Genomic DNA, 17,941 nt, shown 5'->3' with positions numbered 1-17,941 from the left:
AATTTTTCATGGAAAATTCTTTTAATTTTTCTCTTGCAGAAAGTGGAATAATTGCAGACTTTTCTCTGTCACCGGATGAATCGAGTGATGTCCCACCAAATTGGAGTCATACACTGATGAAGTCACATAGCTCCACTTCGACGTCTGATAACCAAACAATTGCCACAGATGCTGAAGAGAGGCCACAAGCTGCCACATCGCCATCATCTTCCCCCAATCCCTATATAACTGACTCAGTCACCGTCCACCTCTAGAGAACCACTGGAAGGTTCTTTCCAAGTTCACAAACTCTGGATGTTTGCACCTGGACATGTAGTATACATTACATAGGATGCTCTATACAACAAACAATATTTTCTTTTTGGCTTTACATCGTCTAACAGGACTGAAATTCAGTTCATAAAATCCAAAGCTTCAGGAGCTTTATAAAAAATGGATAAATCTCTTAAAAAAAGCATTGTTCGTTGTAAAAGGGATCGACTGTAGGGACAAAATTACATGAAGAAAATTTAGTAAATAAATATTGTAAAACAATTTTAATTTTCTACACCAAATTTTGAATACCACACCGAACACAACTTGACGAATTTTTTGAATAGTATTTCCCCAATTTCCCAGTGCTCTTAATTTTCCAATTTTCACAAAAAACTTTCTACAGATCCTTACAAATCACTCGCCACATCCTTCACTCATGAATCTTTAAGTTTTCCTTTATTTATTGCACCAGTGAAAAAATCTTGGAAAATTTGGAAATTTCCTTTAAACAATCAGTCTGAAGATCAATTTTTCAATTTAAAATTAAATTGTCTTGAGCAAGGAAATTGAAAATAAAATATACAACACCGGTTTTAAGTATCCTTAAATTGAATAAATTGAAAGTTAATTTTTGAATCTTAAATAATCAAATTTTCAGAAAAAAAATTAGACAAGCAGAGAAAATGTATTCAAACTCAAACCTTCCAATCCAATCTATGGATGAAATTGGTTACTATGTCCCGGCCTAAGTTTCTTAATTCAGAATTAGGTTGTCTTACACTGGGCTTTAGTTTTTTAAGCTACATCTCAGTCTCTAGACAAATTTTATTTTTTTTCCGGATTTTAGTTCTTAGTTTATTCCTAAGTTTTTTAAAGCTAGGCTCAAGTTTTTTAAGTCATACCTTAACTTCCTAGACCGTGGATTAATTTTTTTGACAGACTGAACTAAGGCTAAATCAAATTCAGTTTCTTCTGATTTTGAAGCCTCAAAAACCTGATTAAAAAAAGTTAAAGCTTAAATCTGGATTAAGGAACGGATTAAGCTAGACTTAGTAGTGAACTTCTTTTTATTTAATTTATGACAAGTGTCTGAAAAATTAAAAACCTAAGAAATTTTGAGTATAAAAAAATATTTCCATTAATTTTGCGCAAGATTTTTCATTTTTCTAACTAACTTTCCCTAAAAATTGTCCTTTCCTTCCATTAAAAAAAACTGTGAAATGATCTTTATCTTCCTAATTCGATGAATTAAAAAATAACTCAAAAGATATCTTTTAGAATTTATGACTGATTTTACAACTTTTCAATTAAAAAAAAAAAAACATTTTGGCAAGTTTTTGTCCCAAACAAAAAATGAATAAATTACCTATAGATTTATTGAGTTTTACTATTTTTTCTTTAACATTTAGAGGCAAATTTGCATACAAATGAAAACATCTTTATGATAGTATTTTAAGCTACAACATGTATGATCAAATAATAGAGCTTTTCTCTAGAATAATGTCATCATTATTAATGCAAAAACACATCTCTATATGTCCATTTTATTAATTAAAACATTCTATAAGGAATGTTATGTTGAAAAAAATGATAAGAAGTAAAAAAAAAATTAAATTGTCTGTCTAAATCAAAACAACAACAAAAAACATTTACATTTATTATTATAAAATTAGGTATATAAATATTTAAATAACAACAACAACAAAATTAACACTAATAATGTTGCAAATTATCTACCTATTTTTCGCCATTTTAGCATATAAGTCCTGCCACAGAGAAATATATATATTTAGTAGATTATTATGTATCTATCCCAAAACTTTTACTAATTAATTTCCAAATATATAATATTTTATTTTTTTTGTAATGTCACGTTTTTTTTCTTGAATATATATTATGATTTATTATACAGCAATAAAATGGAATTTTATTCTTTAACATAAAAATATTTTTTTTTATATTTTAAAGGGGCGTATCTGCTGACCATTTTTGTAAATCCACATGAAATTCTTCCGCATCGATCTCATTAGCAACATTACATTTATATTGAAAAGAAGTCATTAAAAGGGAAAATTATTTTTTGGAGAAGGGAAAAGTATAAAAATATTTTCACCTGGTTAATGCAACATATTTTGTTCACGCATCCGTGGAATGCATCATGCGCGCCCAACTCATACTTTCAATTAATTTTTCTCTCTAATTAAATTAATTGAAATTATCTCTTTTTAACATTTTTGCAATTCACTCGAAACTCCGTGGATTTTTCTTCGCATGAATACCTCCTTAAAATGTCTCGCGGACTGTGTGAAGGGAAAAAATAAAACGAGATATATTTTTTTTTTGAGACTTCTTATGGGCTTCTCGGGGGCATATATGCTTGAAAAACTAAAAGATCATTCATTCATCATAGTTTTGCGCATTTGTGTATGCCTTGTGTGTGGATAAAATGCCTTGATCTCTGTGTCAATGTCTATAAATAGTGTCTTTTTAATATTAAATAGCGCGGTGATTTCGAAACGTGATTTCTTATTCCACTAATCAAAGAATCTCAAACGCACCATATGAGTTTGGTTCAACGAACGGACACATTCCTGGGGTCTCATGCCTTTTTTTTCTCTTCTTTTTCACGTCTTATTCCTCGCATTTTATTCAGCATGATGCCGAAGAAGAAAAAAAACAGAAGAAAGAATAAAATGAGTCACCATTTAGGTCAACTGGCAATGCCAAATTTGTGAATGTATTCACTTCATATATAGTTTACGCGTCGTCGCGGGTAGATTAGCTGATTTTCTGTTTGAGAAATATTGTCTCCTTGGAGCTAAACATATTATAAAATTCCCACTAAAGAGTTGAATGGAAAGACAAACGCCAAAGACATGGCGCACACGAGGTAGAATAAGGTAAACGCCGCATACAAGATTCACTGATTAACAGTTTTCTCGGATAAAGCTTTTGTAAAACAGCAGCAATTTTTCCTTCCGCGTATCCCAGCTGCAATTAATTAATTCATTAAACCATCAGCCTCTTTTAGTACCATGTGGAGATGAACGTTTCTTCTTCATTTTTTTTTATTCCTTCGCATCTTTGCTTCTCTCTAAAATCATCCCAATCACATTGTGTGAGATGCGGCTACTGGCTTCGTGTTGATTGATATAAAAAACAGGACAGCTTCATTGAAAATCATGACCAAACTTCAAGTCAATGCACTCCATCTATATAACAAATGACCTGCCGTACCATTATCAACTCAACACATGATTTTTTTCTTTAATTCACAAGAACTAGCCAATGTGTGGCTTTATATAACATTTTATAACATCGACCAAGGTTCGAACCACACAGGAACAACTAACAATGCCGCAAGATGGCACGAAAATTGCGCGAAATATGATTAATTCAATCAATTAAATTAGGATTGAATTGGAAAAGTCGATCTTTAATAGAAAAATTTCATGCAGAACTTCTGAGGAAGAATAGGGGAGAGCGGGGTTAAAAAAGTCACCTAAGGGTTTAGAAAAAGCTCAAAATATCATATTTCCCAAACAGATAAAGCGAAATGTATAGTCCAATTCTTTAGGATATTTCTTGCCCTACAACTCTTTCTAAGATCATTTTGTTCTATCTAGATAGGAAATATGACATTTTAAGCCTTTTTCAAACCCTTAAGTGACTTTATTAGCCCCGCTCTCCCCTACGGTTTTTTTTATTTCTTTAGTAGGAGAATCATTAGGGATGATGGCATCCCCTTTATCAAGGAAATAAATTTAAAAAAAAAATATTTTTTTTAGAATGAGGAAAGTTTTTAATAAATAGAAGAGTCGAAAGTCTGTTAAAAGAATTTTTTTCGACAGGGGCAAATAGATACAGTAGGTTCTCTATATTAGAACACTTCCAAGATGAGACTACTCAACAAGACGTAATTTTCCTATTTTTAGATTCATTTTGCAATCTTAGAAACCTAGAAGAGATGGAAGAGAAGTATTCCCTCTAAAATTAAAAATAATTTAAATAAAGCATTTTACGTAAAAAAAAAAGTTTGTTCGTGTCTTTATGGAAAAATCTCTCAATTTATGAATTAACTTTCATTCTAAACTTGAAAGCAAAAAAAAAAGCTTAAAGACTCTTCTCACTACTTTGACCCAATTTACACAAAATATGAATCACACCGCGGGAAGAAAAACCTATTGTGCATTTTTAAATTTACCTCCAGTCGCGCCATAGAGTCTGGATCAATAGAAAACTTGACTAAATGGGATAGTAGAGGTAATATGTGATGAATAGATATTTGCAGTATGCTCTCATTGAAAATGTTGTTGAATTCTCATTAATTTTATTAAATAAATTAAATTTACAAAAAAATAATAGTTATACTTTAGGGGTGGGTGGAGCTAAAAATGTCAAATTGCATAAATTCTTATCGGCAGGATTCCCCAAAAGCAAGAAAATTTCCTCGATAGATCATTCTTATAGGTTTCCTATCCTACAGCTTTGTCTTAGACCACTTTTCCCTATTTAGTTGGGAAATATGAGTTTTCGAGCTTTTCCTGAACTCTTCCGGTTCTGACTTTTTTTTTAAACTCGGCGGGTAAAAAAGTCACTAGTGGGGTAAATAAAGTTGGTGGAATTTTCCGACATTTCCAACGATTTTCTACCTGAGAGATTGATAGTAATTACCTTAGAGTAGTTAGATATCTCAGTAAATAGTCTGAAAACGCAAAAAGGCAAAAAGCTTTAGGTTGAAAAATAAAAATCGTTGAGTTACTAAACATAAACAAGCAAGCAAATAAATCAAAATTCTAAAGTTATATAACTTAATTTTATTAATTTCAGAGTAATTAAAAATATCCTGAATTATATTGATAAAAATAAGGAAATTAATTTAAAATTAAAAAGCTTTAGAAGTCGAAAGCTTTGGAAAAAAAAGATTTTTTTTTCAGAAACAAAAAAAATTTCTCTTAAGAATGTTTAAATATTTCTAAGGACATCAAAGATCCTTTAAGTTGAAGGATTAATTCATCATACAGAGACATGGTTAAAGTGCGAGCTGTCTTGGAGGGAAAGTTGCACAAACAACTTGTTTTTTAGAACAATGAACTCTCAAATGTCACGTTAGATCGATATATTTGGTTTTTATGTGAAAAAGGTGGAAAATATATACATACGTGGATACATATTAACCTATATAGTAAAAGGATATTACCAAGAAAATTATTCACTATGGTGTGAAAGTTTTTACAGGAGAATTATGGCAATAAAAATAGATTAATCTATTTAGATAATTCTTCAAGAAAAATTTAGCCTATTTATGCATTGAAATTTAGATATGTTTATCGTTCTAATTAGAATCTCATTAGAATTTGTGTGGAAAATTATGTTTTAATACCTTTAGCTTTATTTCTCAATCAATCAGAATTGTAACTCTTTTTGTTCCGACTTTAATTAATCCGAGAACAATTTATTTAAATTCTGAAAATAGAGAGAATTCGAAAAAAAATTTCTTTTATGTATTTTTGAATTTTTAAAAAAAAAGTAATATTTTAGCTCTTTTATTAACCATCAAACCATCAAGTGCAAAATATTCCAAGTGAAATAAAAAACACCGACTTTCCAGTAAGGCAACAACACTCAACTCTATCCCACTCTACAAAAATCTCAGTTGATAAAAAAAATGGAATGAACAACGTGGAAGAAAACCAGAAGAAATGTGATTTGTAAAAGAGGTGCGTGGGTTGCATGACTTTGGTGACTTTAAAAGGTAATGTCTTCGGCTGGCAAATACTCTCAGTATGGTTAGCTAGCTCATAGAAATCACACACACGGTGTAATAAAGTTGTCGCAGGTTGTGATTTGAATTATGTAGCGCAATACTTATTTTCATCTCCATACGGACGCCCCCTCACTTAACATCCCGCTGAGATGATCTTGGTGATATTTTTCACCTTCGCAGTGTAATGTGAAAATGAGATCTCAAGCGAAGAGTTTGCAGGAAGCTTGATGATTTTCTTTTGAATATATTGGAGACAAAAGAATAATTTTAGAATTTTTGCTATTTAAGAAGATTTTCTAGTAGGGCAAGATTATGGATTTTCTTAAAGATTTTAGTACTTTAAGAGGTTACAATGTGAGCTAACACCTTGCTAAACAAGTCTTACATTATTATTCACGGCAAATAGTCTAGTCGATGGTATGTAGTAAGTTGTACAAGCGCCTACGCTATGTACATAAATTCTAGTAAAATCTATATGTCTAAAAGCAAATCAAAGACATTTATGATTAAGCTTGAAAGCTCATTCCATTGAAATCTTATCAGAATTTTATTTTATTTTTTTCACCATCAACCTCATGCTTCTATCGATTACAAAACTAATTGAAGACATTAGCTAAGAATCTGGATTCATTAAAGATAAAATGACTTGCATAGTAAATATTTACCAACAAGTTTACTTGAGATTGAAAGATAATATTGTCTACATTATCCCATAAATATAATTTAATTCCAAACAAAAACATTCTAAGTGAATGTGTAAGAAGTTATTTCTAGCCACACACAGATGCGCAATAAAATGTGGACTAAATTAATCAGCAAAACGTGATACAAACTTTACCATAATCGTCACATTTTCCACAATTGGGAAACTCTAGAAAAATCCACAAAACTATATCATCCCAATCGTCATGAAATACTTCAACAAGTACCAAATGGTTTCCATACGTTTCCGGAAATTCATCATCTTGATTTTTGTTATTGAATCCCACACGCAATGAATCACTTAAGAATTAATTATAATCTTGTCATGAACTTGGAGTTCAGCCAAATATTTTAAATACGATGTTTTTGTGTCCATTTAAAATTAAGGAAAAAAAAAGAAAACAATTTAATGCATTTTTTGGTTGCTACAGATTGGTAATGAATGAATGGAAGGTGAATTAGAAAATTAAAAAGAAAATTATTAATCTTAAAAGGGAGAATAGAGCTAATTGAACAACACGACGAATAAGTCATTATCTTGTCCAACCGTAAAAGGCAAAGCTTTGAAAATTTTTGTATATTGGCCTCATTGGCCCATTGGGACCTTCTCAAATTGTTTACAACGTTGTGGCATTGCTGCGCTCATATTGGGTGTCTACTTTACATGAATGTGTTGATTGAACAGCATTTCCGCTAGAGAAAATACATAAATTTTATTTCTATTTTCTCCCATTTTTGTAAAGAAAATTCGATTTGATATGTAGGAAAAATCGTCTGCAATTTTTCCTAAGAATAAAATGGTTAAACAAAAACAAGAAGCAATTTTTAAAAAATATTTGATATTTTTCTGCACATAGAATGATCTAAAGATATGCTTTGGAACAGCGGATAGTAGTTCGAATTATCAAGAAGATGAAGAAAGTTTATTTCCTCAGAATTTCCAACTTTATTCGAGCATTTAACTCTGAAGAGAAAAATTTTATTTGTTCCTTCAAACTCAAACGTTTAATATTTTATCCCAGAATTTCTTACATTTTTCCTAGAAAACGTTTGTCAATTTAACAATGAATTTTTAACAGTATTATCAATTTATCCCACGATTTTTTTCGTTTATCCGTATGGCATTTTCTCTCAGAATTACTAACGTGTGACATTTTATCCCAGAATTTCTAACGATCTACAATTCATTCTAAATTTTTTATCCTTAACTTTAAACACCAGTATGCAAAGGAAATAAAACATTTTCCAAGCTAATCTTTTTTAACCATTAAAGTTTATCTCAAAATTGCTAACGAAGATAGAAATTCTCATTCCGTTGTCATTTTATCGATCTAAGAATTTCTCGCGTTTCACATTTTATCCAAAATCCCTCAAGTTTGTAATTTTATCCCATAATTTCTAACTAACGTTTAACGTCCTAGAATTGTTTTAACGTTTGACATCCTTTTCCTAGAATTTGTATTGTATGACATTTCATCTAAGAATCTTCTGTGATTAACATTTCGTCCAGGAATTTCTAACGTTTTAAAATTTGTACCAGAATTTTTAACGTTTGTTAATTTGACTTTGATTTTTCAATGTTTCTTTTATCCTGGAATTCGTCCTAGAATTTCTAACGTTTTCTAATTTTATCAGGAAAATTTTATCAAAATTCATTGAAGATTTCTTCTAAAATCTTTCCTCAACTTGATTATTCTCCATCAGCTTCTTAGATCTTCATAAATAATCCTCAAAATTGTAATTTGATTTCAACCCAGTCAACTCCAAATGAATCACAAAAGAAAAACATAAATCTTGCTCTCAGAGAATTTTCCTTGTAAAAGAAAATCGAGGAAATCACTTATATGGGAAAGATTATTCTCGATCATCTTCTATGTTCTTCTGCTGATGCATCTTTCTATGCTGTGTCAGTGAAAAATGTTTCCGCGGAGGGGGAGGCGGGGGAGTGTGGGCGGTTGTTGGTGTGTTATGTAGTTGTGCGCATGACGTCATCCAGTGCGCATGGCTCTCTCATGAAGGCATATTACCTCATCTCCGTCCGCGTAGCCGAAGTTGCTTCAACGTCGCACCACAGCTATACATAGCACATTAATGAACATAGTCTACCGAGGCGTATGCGTTTGTCGCTACAGAGAAATTGTGCGGTTGTGTACGTTTGGGGTGTCTCAGTGTTGGGGAATTCTGCTTGAATTCTCTCTGGCCCATTCCCCTTAATAAATTCCTCACGATCGGCAAACTCAAATGCTATTTAAATAAACCCAGAGTCCGAGTGGTTCAGTCAAGAACACAATTCCGTGGTGTAAACAGCAAGTGCTTTATCGCTAATATAAAATACTTTTTACGGTCCCTCCTATTCCAATACCGCTGTCCCTGGGTCTCTATAAATAATCGTGAAGAATATAAAATTTTTTCTCCACCGAGACAAGTGTCTTAAAGAAGAAATTCTCTCTTTTATAATATATTTTCGGTGAAATAAAAACCCAACAAAGGGGAAAGTACAAAAAGTTCCTGCGACAAGTTCTTCTTTCTTACATTAGTGTGAAGTTTTCTATAAAAGAATTTAACAGAAGAAAATGGCTGAGGGCAATAAATGCAACATCCCAATAAAATTGGGCGACTTCAGTGTCATCGATACGGAATTTGCCTCCATTCGTGAGCGTTTTGATGCTGAAATGCGCAAAATGGAAGAGGAAATGGCTAAATTCAGATCTGAATTAATGAACCGCGAAGCCAATTTCTTTGAAACATCATCAAGGTGAGGATGAAAGTATATAATGTAGCATAATATGTAGTAAAAGTGTGTGTGCTAAAAGTAGAAGTGATATTTAGGAGCAAAAAAGAAAAAAAAGCAACTGAAAAGTTTCTTTGTGATACGGCCGCTTATTTTTTTTTGAGGGGAAAGGTGCAAAAAGGTCAAACACATTGTCCGAAGATTGAAAAGAAGAAAAAAAATGAATGAGGGGAAAAATCAATTGATGACGGAATGTTGGCAAATAGAATTTAATTTTTCTTCACGTCTTCAAGCAAAATGAAAATCTCAATGAAAATTACTTAATGTATGTGTTTTCGATCAGTATGAGACATCTAAAGATTATGCTAAAGACAGCGAGTACTCAAGGACTAGCAGGGTATTCATTTTAGCATTGAAGTACACGATTGTCTTTGGTATTGAAGTAAAATTTATGCTATTGTGATTACATATTAATCAACAAAAGTTATAATTCTAGAGACAAGATTTCATTTCATGATCTTTTAAATTTTGTGATAGAGTCTTAAGAACTAAAATTTCAAGATTGACATCAGAATTAAGACCAAAAATCTTCTTTTATTGCAACCTAATTCAGCCAAAGCTTTCAATTTGAGTGAGATTATCATAAACTGCTGAGAAAAATTAACTTACCGTCAGCAAAGAAAATAAGAAAAATAATTTTGAGAATTTTCTATTTTTCTTTTATTGATTTTGAATAAGAAATTATCACAGCTAATATGTGTAAATGTTAAATAAATTATTTTGATAAAAAATTTCAAAGAAAGCAGAAATCAGCAAAAGCTGAACACTGTAAAAATGCAGAAAATTGTTTAAGAAATCGCCAAATTGAAAGAAATTGCGCAAGAAAAGATAAGAAAATGTTAGAACTTAATCAAATATTGGTGAAAATCGCCAAACAAATTGGCAAAAGGCTAAAAATTAAACATAAATTGTAAGAAAGAAGTGAAATTTAGTTTAAAAAACTATATTAATGAGCGCCATGGCGCTAGGTTTTGAACACCCACATGCAAGTTAAAAGCTTAAAGAAAAAATAAAGAGAAGAAAAAGCATAGAAAGTCCAACTTTCCAACTTGACTGTTATCTTCAATAAAGTCATCATGCGGTTGCTTATTAAGGTGGGTGAGGTGGGTGTTATGGAGATTATGGAGGGTTGTAAAAAGTTAATTCAGCTCAAGATATATACATACATAGGTAAAGTCTTATAATGATAAATCCAGCTGTATATGTATATTTTTTTGCAATACACAAAAGCATCATCACGAATGATGTTAAAGGAAAGAGGAGACATGCAAGCTTTTGGGTGATTGGCCTCTTTGGTCTCTCTCTATGCTTAAAATCCACCTCTCACACGCAGATTAACCGCCAACTCGCGACAAAATCGACGCTTTTCCCATTGAACAATCATCTCGTGTGACACTGAACAGTCACACTGTGTTGGCTTCTTGGGAGACACCCGTCTGTTTGGTCTGCCACATTCATTCGCCTTATATGGCGCTCTGACTGTTTCTTCTTGCAAGCGCCTCAAGAGTGGCGGGAAACTCAATTAAAAAATCACCGTGTCTTCTCTCATGAATAGCATTTCGTCATTATGTGATGACCATGACTGGGATTGGATGTGACGACTTCCTTTCAATGCTACTGCACAAATACGGCATACAAAATTGCCAAAGTGCAAGACGCACGCGGGGGGCAGCAACCGCATTGAAATGCCCGCGAAGAATGGCAAAAAGACTTGAACTTGAGGCATTTGCGCTATGTCATGTTGCCGTGATAACCACGCGGAGATTAGAATGATTTCAACGCTAAATTAAAATGACTATTTTGTCCATTTTGTGCGCATAATTGGAGCGATGATGCGATTCACTCACAGTATCTTCTGCCTCTTTACCACGTTCATTAAAATATTTCTATTATATACATTACACACTACATATGTACATATATACATATATTGTCTACTATGTTTGCAAGTAAAATTGGTAAAGTATATACATTAGAAAAAAAAACTTCGTACAGCAACTCCATTGCGGCTATTTTCGTTGATGATTGAATTTTAGCACGACAAAACAGTTGCCAGATACAACAATAGTTTCTATTACTAACTCACAGTTTAATGCAAATAAATTTAACATTGAAATTCACTTCGAGAAAATTCTATAAATACGGCAATGTGAAAATTTTATCTCTCCACATCTCTGGAAGTTTGGAAAGTCTGTCTTAAATTGATAAATTAGCCTGAGAAATATTGAGGTTTCCTTTTCAATATTCCTTAATTTTTTTTTTTTTATTGTCTCGGGTTTCATCTGGAAGATGATTCCTTAATTTTCTAAAAAAAAAAAAAAAATTTTTTTAGAGACTTAATTAATTTTATTTGTTAGGAATATTAAGAATATTAGAATATTAAGAATTCTTGAAGAAAATTTCAAAGAATGCTTTCTACCCAATCTCTAGAATTTAGACCTTAAAGACTTTAAAGCTCCTCTTAAAAAAATTCAGGAGCCAAGAAAAGAATTTTCCTTCATTTCTATTTAAAATAAAACGTGCTAAACACATTAATTTATCAAACCGTTCATGCCGTCAAAGTTTTTCTAAACACCCAAAAGACATAAGTCAAATATAAAAGCTGAAACAGACAAGAAAGTTTACATACATTGTTTGATTTTGTGAGTTTGGTCTTTTCTTTCGTATAAACCAATACGTGGTACAATGAACTAAAAAATAATATATTATTTTTAAAAAAGAAATTAGAGCATCTATTGCTTACGTAAACACATTTTTTAGCTCTAAAATAATAATAATAGAAACAAAAAATTGTTTAAAAATGAGAAGAACTTTCTTTTGGCTCTTAATCTTGTATATATAAATTTTTCTATACAACACAGGGAAAAGTGGGGCAATAATAAGTCACTCAAAGTTTAAAAAAAAAGCTCCAAATTTTATATTTCTCAATGATAAATTGGAAAATTGGAAATTTCTCCCCTTAAACTCTTTCTCACGAACTTTTTCAGACTACTTCCCATTATCTTGCTGAAAAAAAACCCTTTCAGGCTTTTCCTAAACCCTTGAGTGACCTTTTTGCCCCATTTTTTTCAAGAAACATTTAAAATATTATTCTTAAAGATTTAATTAAATAAATTGAAAGACTTTTAATACTAAAATGCTATATTAATTTCGCATGACTTGCTCTCTCTCTAAATGGATGAAATCTATAACCCTCTTTACCTGCTAAATTAATAACAGCACAACAACGAAAAAAACAACAACAACCAGGTACAAAATATTCTTTGCATGTCTTAGGTAGATGTGATATTTTTTAAAAATTTTGCATGCAAATATATATATATATTTTAATTCTTTTGTAAATAAATCGTGGATTCGTCTAGAATTTACTACTAAATTAAAACAAATGTCTCAGACAACAATTTTCCTTAAAATCTTAAACAATATTTTACTTAAATCATGTTTATTTTATTTACATTTTACCTCACAAATAGATTGTAATAAGCATTATCAGTTTGATTGATTTATTTACTATAAATAGCAAACAATAAATGAATTAATCAATTGAGTTTTCCTTTAATCAATACAATAGTTATCCACCCACTTACAATTTGTACAAAAATATTACTACGCTTCAAGTTGATTTCTTCCATTTGAATTTATTCTGTGATTGCGAATAAAAGTAAATTCAATGAGATCATTAAATAAATTGGATGTACGACATGTTTATCTTCCATTCAAAATCCTTTTACAATCTCAACAATATTGAGGAAATGTTATCAAAAATTAATTTGAATGAATTTCTTTGATAAGGAATTTTAATTAACCCAGATTTGTTCATGTTGTACATATTTAGTACACTAGAAAAAAAATTTGTTCACTTTGAGTCCATAAAAAGTGATATTTTCACAAAATTTTAATAAATTCAGTTAAAAGAAGAAATTATTAGGAACTTCTTGAAACAACTTTTAAGAATTTTGAGTCAGAATTGATTAATTGTTAATTTTCTTAGTTTCTTGCATATCTAATCAAATCTCGGGAAAGTCATAAATTTTCATCATAATTTCTCTTTTACTGATCAAAATGTTGATGTAGGTAATAAAGTTCTTAATTTTTTATGCAATTTACCTCGTGGAATTTTTAATTAAACCATAGGGACTATTATACCTGTTTCTCCTATTAAAATTATCTTAATCATCGAACCATTTTATACCTATATTTTTTTCAAATCAAATTAAATTATTTTTACATTTAAATTTCAAAAGAAAAAAAACTCAATAAAACTTTTCTCCTTGTGATATTCTAAAAATAATCTGAAATGTATATTGAATTTTTGCGATAAACATGCACATGGCAGTGCTGTGCTAATTTTCGCACCATCATTTTACTAGATTAACAATTTACTTTAGTATTTTGTGAAATTGCGCGAAAAATTACAAATGAATGTTCCACCGATGATTTTGTCCTTCAGCTCAAAACATACCGCGAAGCATTAACTATTTAACTATGCAATAATATTAAATTATATGTAATGTACAAAATGGCTTCGAGAGGTGAGAATGTTAAAAAAAATACCCAAAATGTGTGATGTCTCACAGTGAAAATGTCTTGCACGGTCTAGAGAAAATGCTAGAAATATTATTTTCAGCAGAAAAGCTCTATTTATACATTTTGCCCACTCTGACAAAAATTCACAATCGCAATGCGTGTTTTGTGGTGCCCACACACCTCTCTATGAGCCATCTCATTTGTTTCGAGATGAAACTCAAAAGTGTCTCATGTCTTGAGGATTCCTCCGTTGAAATATCTTCCTCATGATTCATACAAAAATAGATGGATTATAGCATTTCACAAGAAGCCAATACTGTCCTGTTTGTCTATTTATTGGTGCTTTTGTGAGACAAAAGGAATCCTTATTCATGTTTTTTTTTTAGTTATTTATTCTCTGTATTAGTCATTGTCTATGTTTGATGATAATGGGGCGGATAAACAGATAGGAATTTTAGGAATATTTTTGGCTCTTTTTGGGAATAAATTAGAAGAGTGGAGAGACTTGATCCATTGTTAAGATCCTTAATTGATCCCATTTCAGAGAGATTTAGAAATCCTTAAAGCCTCTCCCATTTTCCTTTACTTTCTCTCTCTCTCTTACTCCTATTCTTCCTTTCCGTGAGTCATCGCTGAGAGAAAATGGATTATTAGAAGGGATGGGGATGAAAAGCATGATAAAAAGCTTCTGACCAGTGAGTCATAAAGCTCCCTATCCTCAATCTCTTTCACTTTATCCACCAAAAGAAGCCAAAATATTTTGTAATAATTCCAATCTTGAACAGTTTGACACCCCGTTCAAATATTCTTTTTATACCTAAATGTTGATTTCTTAATTAATCACCCCTTAGAGTGAGATTATTGTTATTAATCATTCTATTTTTATATCATTGCAGCTCCACAAGCACACAGAGTAATGCAGGAAATACGGCTCTGTCTCAGAGGCCGAAGCAAAACTACGTGAGCGACATAAATTCTCCATTAATTCAGGTAAATAAAAATTTATCGACTTTCACTGCTTTTGTGAGATGGTGGAAATTAATCATAAGGCCTTCTTGAGAATTTTACTCAAGGAGGTGATTTAGTTTTTAGGATTATGTTGTGAGTTGGCGCTAAAATGCAGTTAAATCAGTTAAACTATAGGGATTGATTCTGTTCAAAAAAAAACTTTTCTTGATGTTTTGGAGCTTTTTCTTCTCAGACATGAAGTTTTCTCAAAAGCTCATTGAAGAATAAATTTATTTAGAATATCTAAGAGAATTTTTAATCAAGCTATTGTACAAATTTTTTTTAAGACAATTTTCTCCAGAAAAAAAGAAGATTTCCCAGAAGATTTAAAAGATTTATTAAATTTCCAGTAAAATAAAATATTGCTCTGCTCAAAGCTCAAAATAATATATTTTAGAATGCAAAAATCAAGGAAAAAAGTCTCTCAAAAGCTTCTCTTTTCTTTTGGAAAATCAGTAAAAATATATTAAAAAGCTAATCATTCTCTTGTTTCCCTCCCTCTCTTTTCTATGCAGGAAGACGGTGACAATAAGGTGCTGAAGTTGCGATTTGATGTTAGCCAGTATACCCCAGAGGAGATTGTCGTGAAGACCATTGACAACAAATTGCTCGTGCATGCAAAACACGAAGAAAAATCCGACACAAAAAGCGTCTACCGCGAGTACAATCGTGAATTCCTGCTACCGAAAGGTGTTGCCCCAGAATCCATTAGATCATCCCTCAGCAAAGATGGTGTTCTCACCGTGGATGCCCCACTGCCGCCATCACTCACAGCTGCTGAGACCCTCATCCCCATTGCCCATCACTAAGATATTTTCTTTTCTGGCTGGATGATACTCATGCTTGGATGCTCTTCTTTTTTATTTGGAGCTTAATTTAATTTAAAAACAAAATGAAGAAAAACAAATCCATGAAACTGTCTGTCACTCTAAATTTTACAAATTTTATTAATATTGTGTAATTCTGAATGTCGATAAAAGAATAGTTTTTAAATTATAGCTTCACAAAATATTTCTTTTTGTCTTTTATTTGAGAAATTCTGCAGAACAACAGTTTGAAGAACAAAAAATTGACTTCTTTTGAATAATTTGGGGTTTTAAAGGGCAATTAGGGGATGCAATAAGGAAAGCTTCGAACTGCTGGGTTGCTGTACATTTCCTATGGCCATTGTGGTCATGCATAAGATGCAAAATTCACCTTCAGATCATCCCAAGAGAACGTTAATCCTTTAATGATTGTAGTAGATGAAATATTCTTCCTAAAATCAAAAGATTCCAAGCCTGTTCTACTCTTAAATAATTCAATTAAAAGTTTTCTCCTGGTTTTCTCTTCTTATAAAATTATTTTAAGCAGCATTTTCTTCCTTAGGATCCAAAAATAACTTAGAAATTATTTCTTTTTAGTAAAAAGCTCATCGAAGGATTAAAGTTTAAAATTTTTAGTAAAATAGAATCATTCTATTGTGACCTAGAAATATTTATTGTTTAGCAGGTATATTTTATAAATTCTTTGTTAGTTTTAGTACAAGAAATTCGTTAAATAAACTACTAAATATTTCAAATGAATTGTACTAAAGTTGGGTAGCAGAGACACAAATGGATTGTACATAGCGACGTGATACCTACAAAAGACTAGCGAAAGCTCGTTTTTGAAATTAAGCACATAATAAATGATTTTATAACGAATTCGTCATACTTCTAAGCCTTCAAGCTCAAGAATTTGACATAATTTCAGAATAATATTTTTATTCCAAGCAGGAAAAGGCAAATAATTCAATTTCTATTTATCGCTCATATTTATCGTTGGGAAAATTGAAACATTTCCTATTAGGAAAAGAGTTTTTCACATGCTAATTTATAATTTATCACCTGTCTAAAAAAATGTATTAGGAATAAATTAAAACCTTCTTCACTCAATTTAACGCCCAATTACTTAAATTCTCACATTTTCTGTAGTTGGTCAAAAAATATGAGTATGTGTGCTTGTCCAAAAACAAACGTGATGGAATTGGTGGAGTGTGTCGAAATGTTTGGCCCTCTCTTAGTTTTTTCTGCAACATTTAAGCGTTAGCGCCAAAAAAAAAGCAGACACTTAGGTACATTCACCCAATACAATTAGCAGGTCACGTAGTGATTTCGATTTGAACTTTCACTTTTACATACATCAAAATCTGCTTGTTCATTCAATATTGACAAAATTGTTGCGTTATATCTTCCTACCTTTTTTTTGCACCTCTCTTGCAATGCCACAAAAACTATTACCCTGAAGAGATATTCATTGTGGAGCAAAATAAAAAAATAATAGAACTACATAAAGGAGATATTACATTAAAACAGAAAGCAATATTAATTAATTTGCATACATAAAAAATTGTTACGTGACTGCATATCCTAAATTAAATCACGCAAAGGGCATTCTAATGAAATTTTGAATTTAATATCATAACCTTGATTGATTTAGACATAATATTTGTAATAAAATTTAAGCGGTGGTATGCAAATAAAATATTTATTAACAAAATTACATTACAAACATTTTAATTCAATCAGTTAATTTATATTGAATTAAAAAAAATAACTTTAGAAAAATTGCCTAAAGATGAGAAATTAAAATATTCATATTTTTTTATTTGGAATTTAAATTAATAAATCAAACAAAGTCTCTAAGCTTTTTCTAGCAATGATAATTATATATGCGTGTCGTTCAGTTATCGTTAGTATGTGCATAAAAAATAGGGGAATTCATATAACAATGTAAAAGTAAATTAACTCGTTAACTAAAATGTTTTAAAAGTAGGAAAATACTAATTTCCAAAATTTTCTTTAATTTTTGGATGTAAGTTAAAAAATGTTTTTTTTTAATTTGAAAATTAAATTCACATAAAGCACTTT

At 30.9% G+C, this 17,941-nt stretch overlaps 2 protein-coding genes across 2 annotated transcripts in view; both read left to right on the top strand.

The window, feature by feature from the left end:
- Positions 1-2,201, top strand: part of LOC129791784 (uncharacterized) — a 61,004-nt gene extending 58,803 nt beyond the window's left edge. The window contains exon 19 of the mRNA XM_055830281.1: positions 40-2,201. Coding sequence (XP_055686256.1) covers positions 40-254 — 215 coding nt within the window. The 3' untranslated portion in view covers positions 255-2,201. The remainder of the gene's footprint in view (positions 1-39) is intronic.
- A 6,767-nt stretch (positions 2,202-8,968) lies between these two features.
- Positions 8,969-16,061, top strand: LOC129791775 (heat shock protein beta-1). Its single transcript, XM_055830198.1, has 3 exons — positions 8,969-9,479; positions 14,939-15,032; positions 15,566-16,061. Exons 1-3 carry the CDS (start codon positions 9,298-9,300, stop codon positions 15,857-15,859), a joined length of 570 nt encoding a protein of 189 aa, XP_055686173.1. The 5' UTR covers positions 8,969-9,297; the 3' UTR covers positions 15,860-16,061.
- The last annotated feature ends 1,880 nt before the right edge of the window (positions 16,062-17,941 follow it).

This window comes from Lutzomyia longipalpis, chromosome 3 (assembly GCF_024334085.1).
Source record: "Lutzomyia longipalpis isolate SR_M1_2022 chromosome 3, ASM2433408v1".
Lineage (NCBI taxonomy): Eukaryota > Metazoa > Arthropoda > Insecta > Diptera > Psychodidae > Lutzomyia > Lutzomyia longipalpis.
This window is presented reverse-complemented; position numbering and strand designations above follow the sequence as displayed.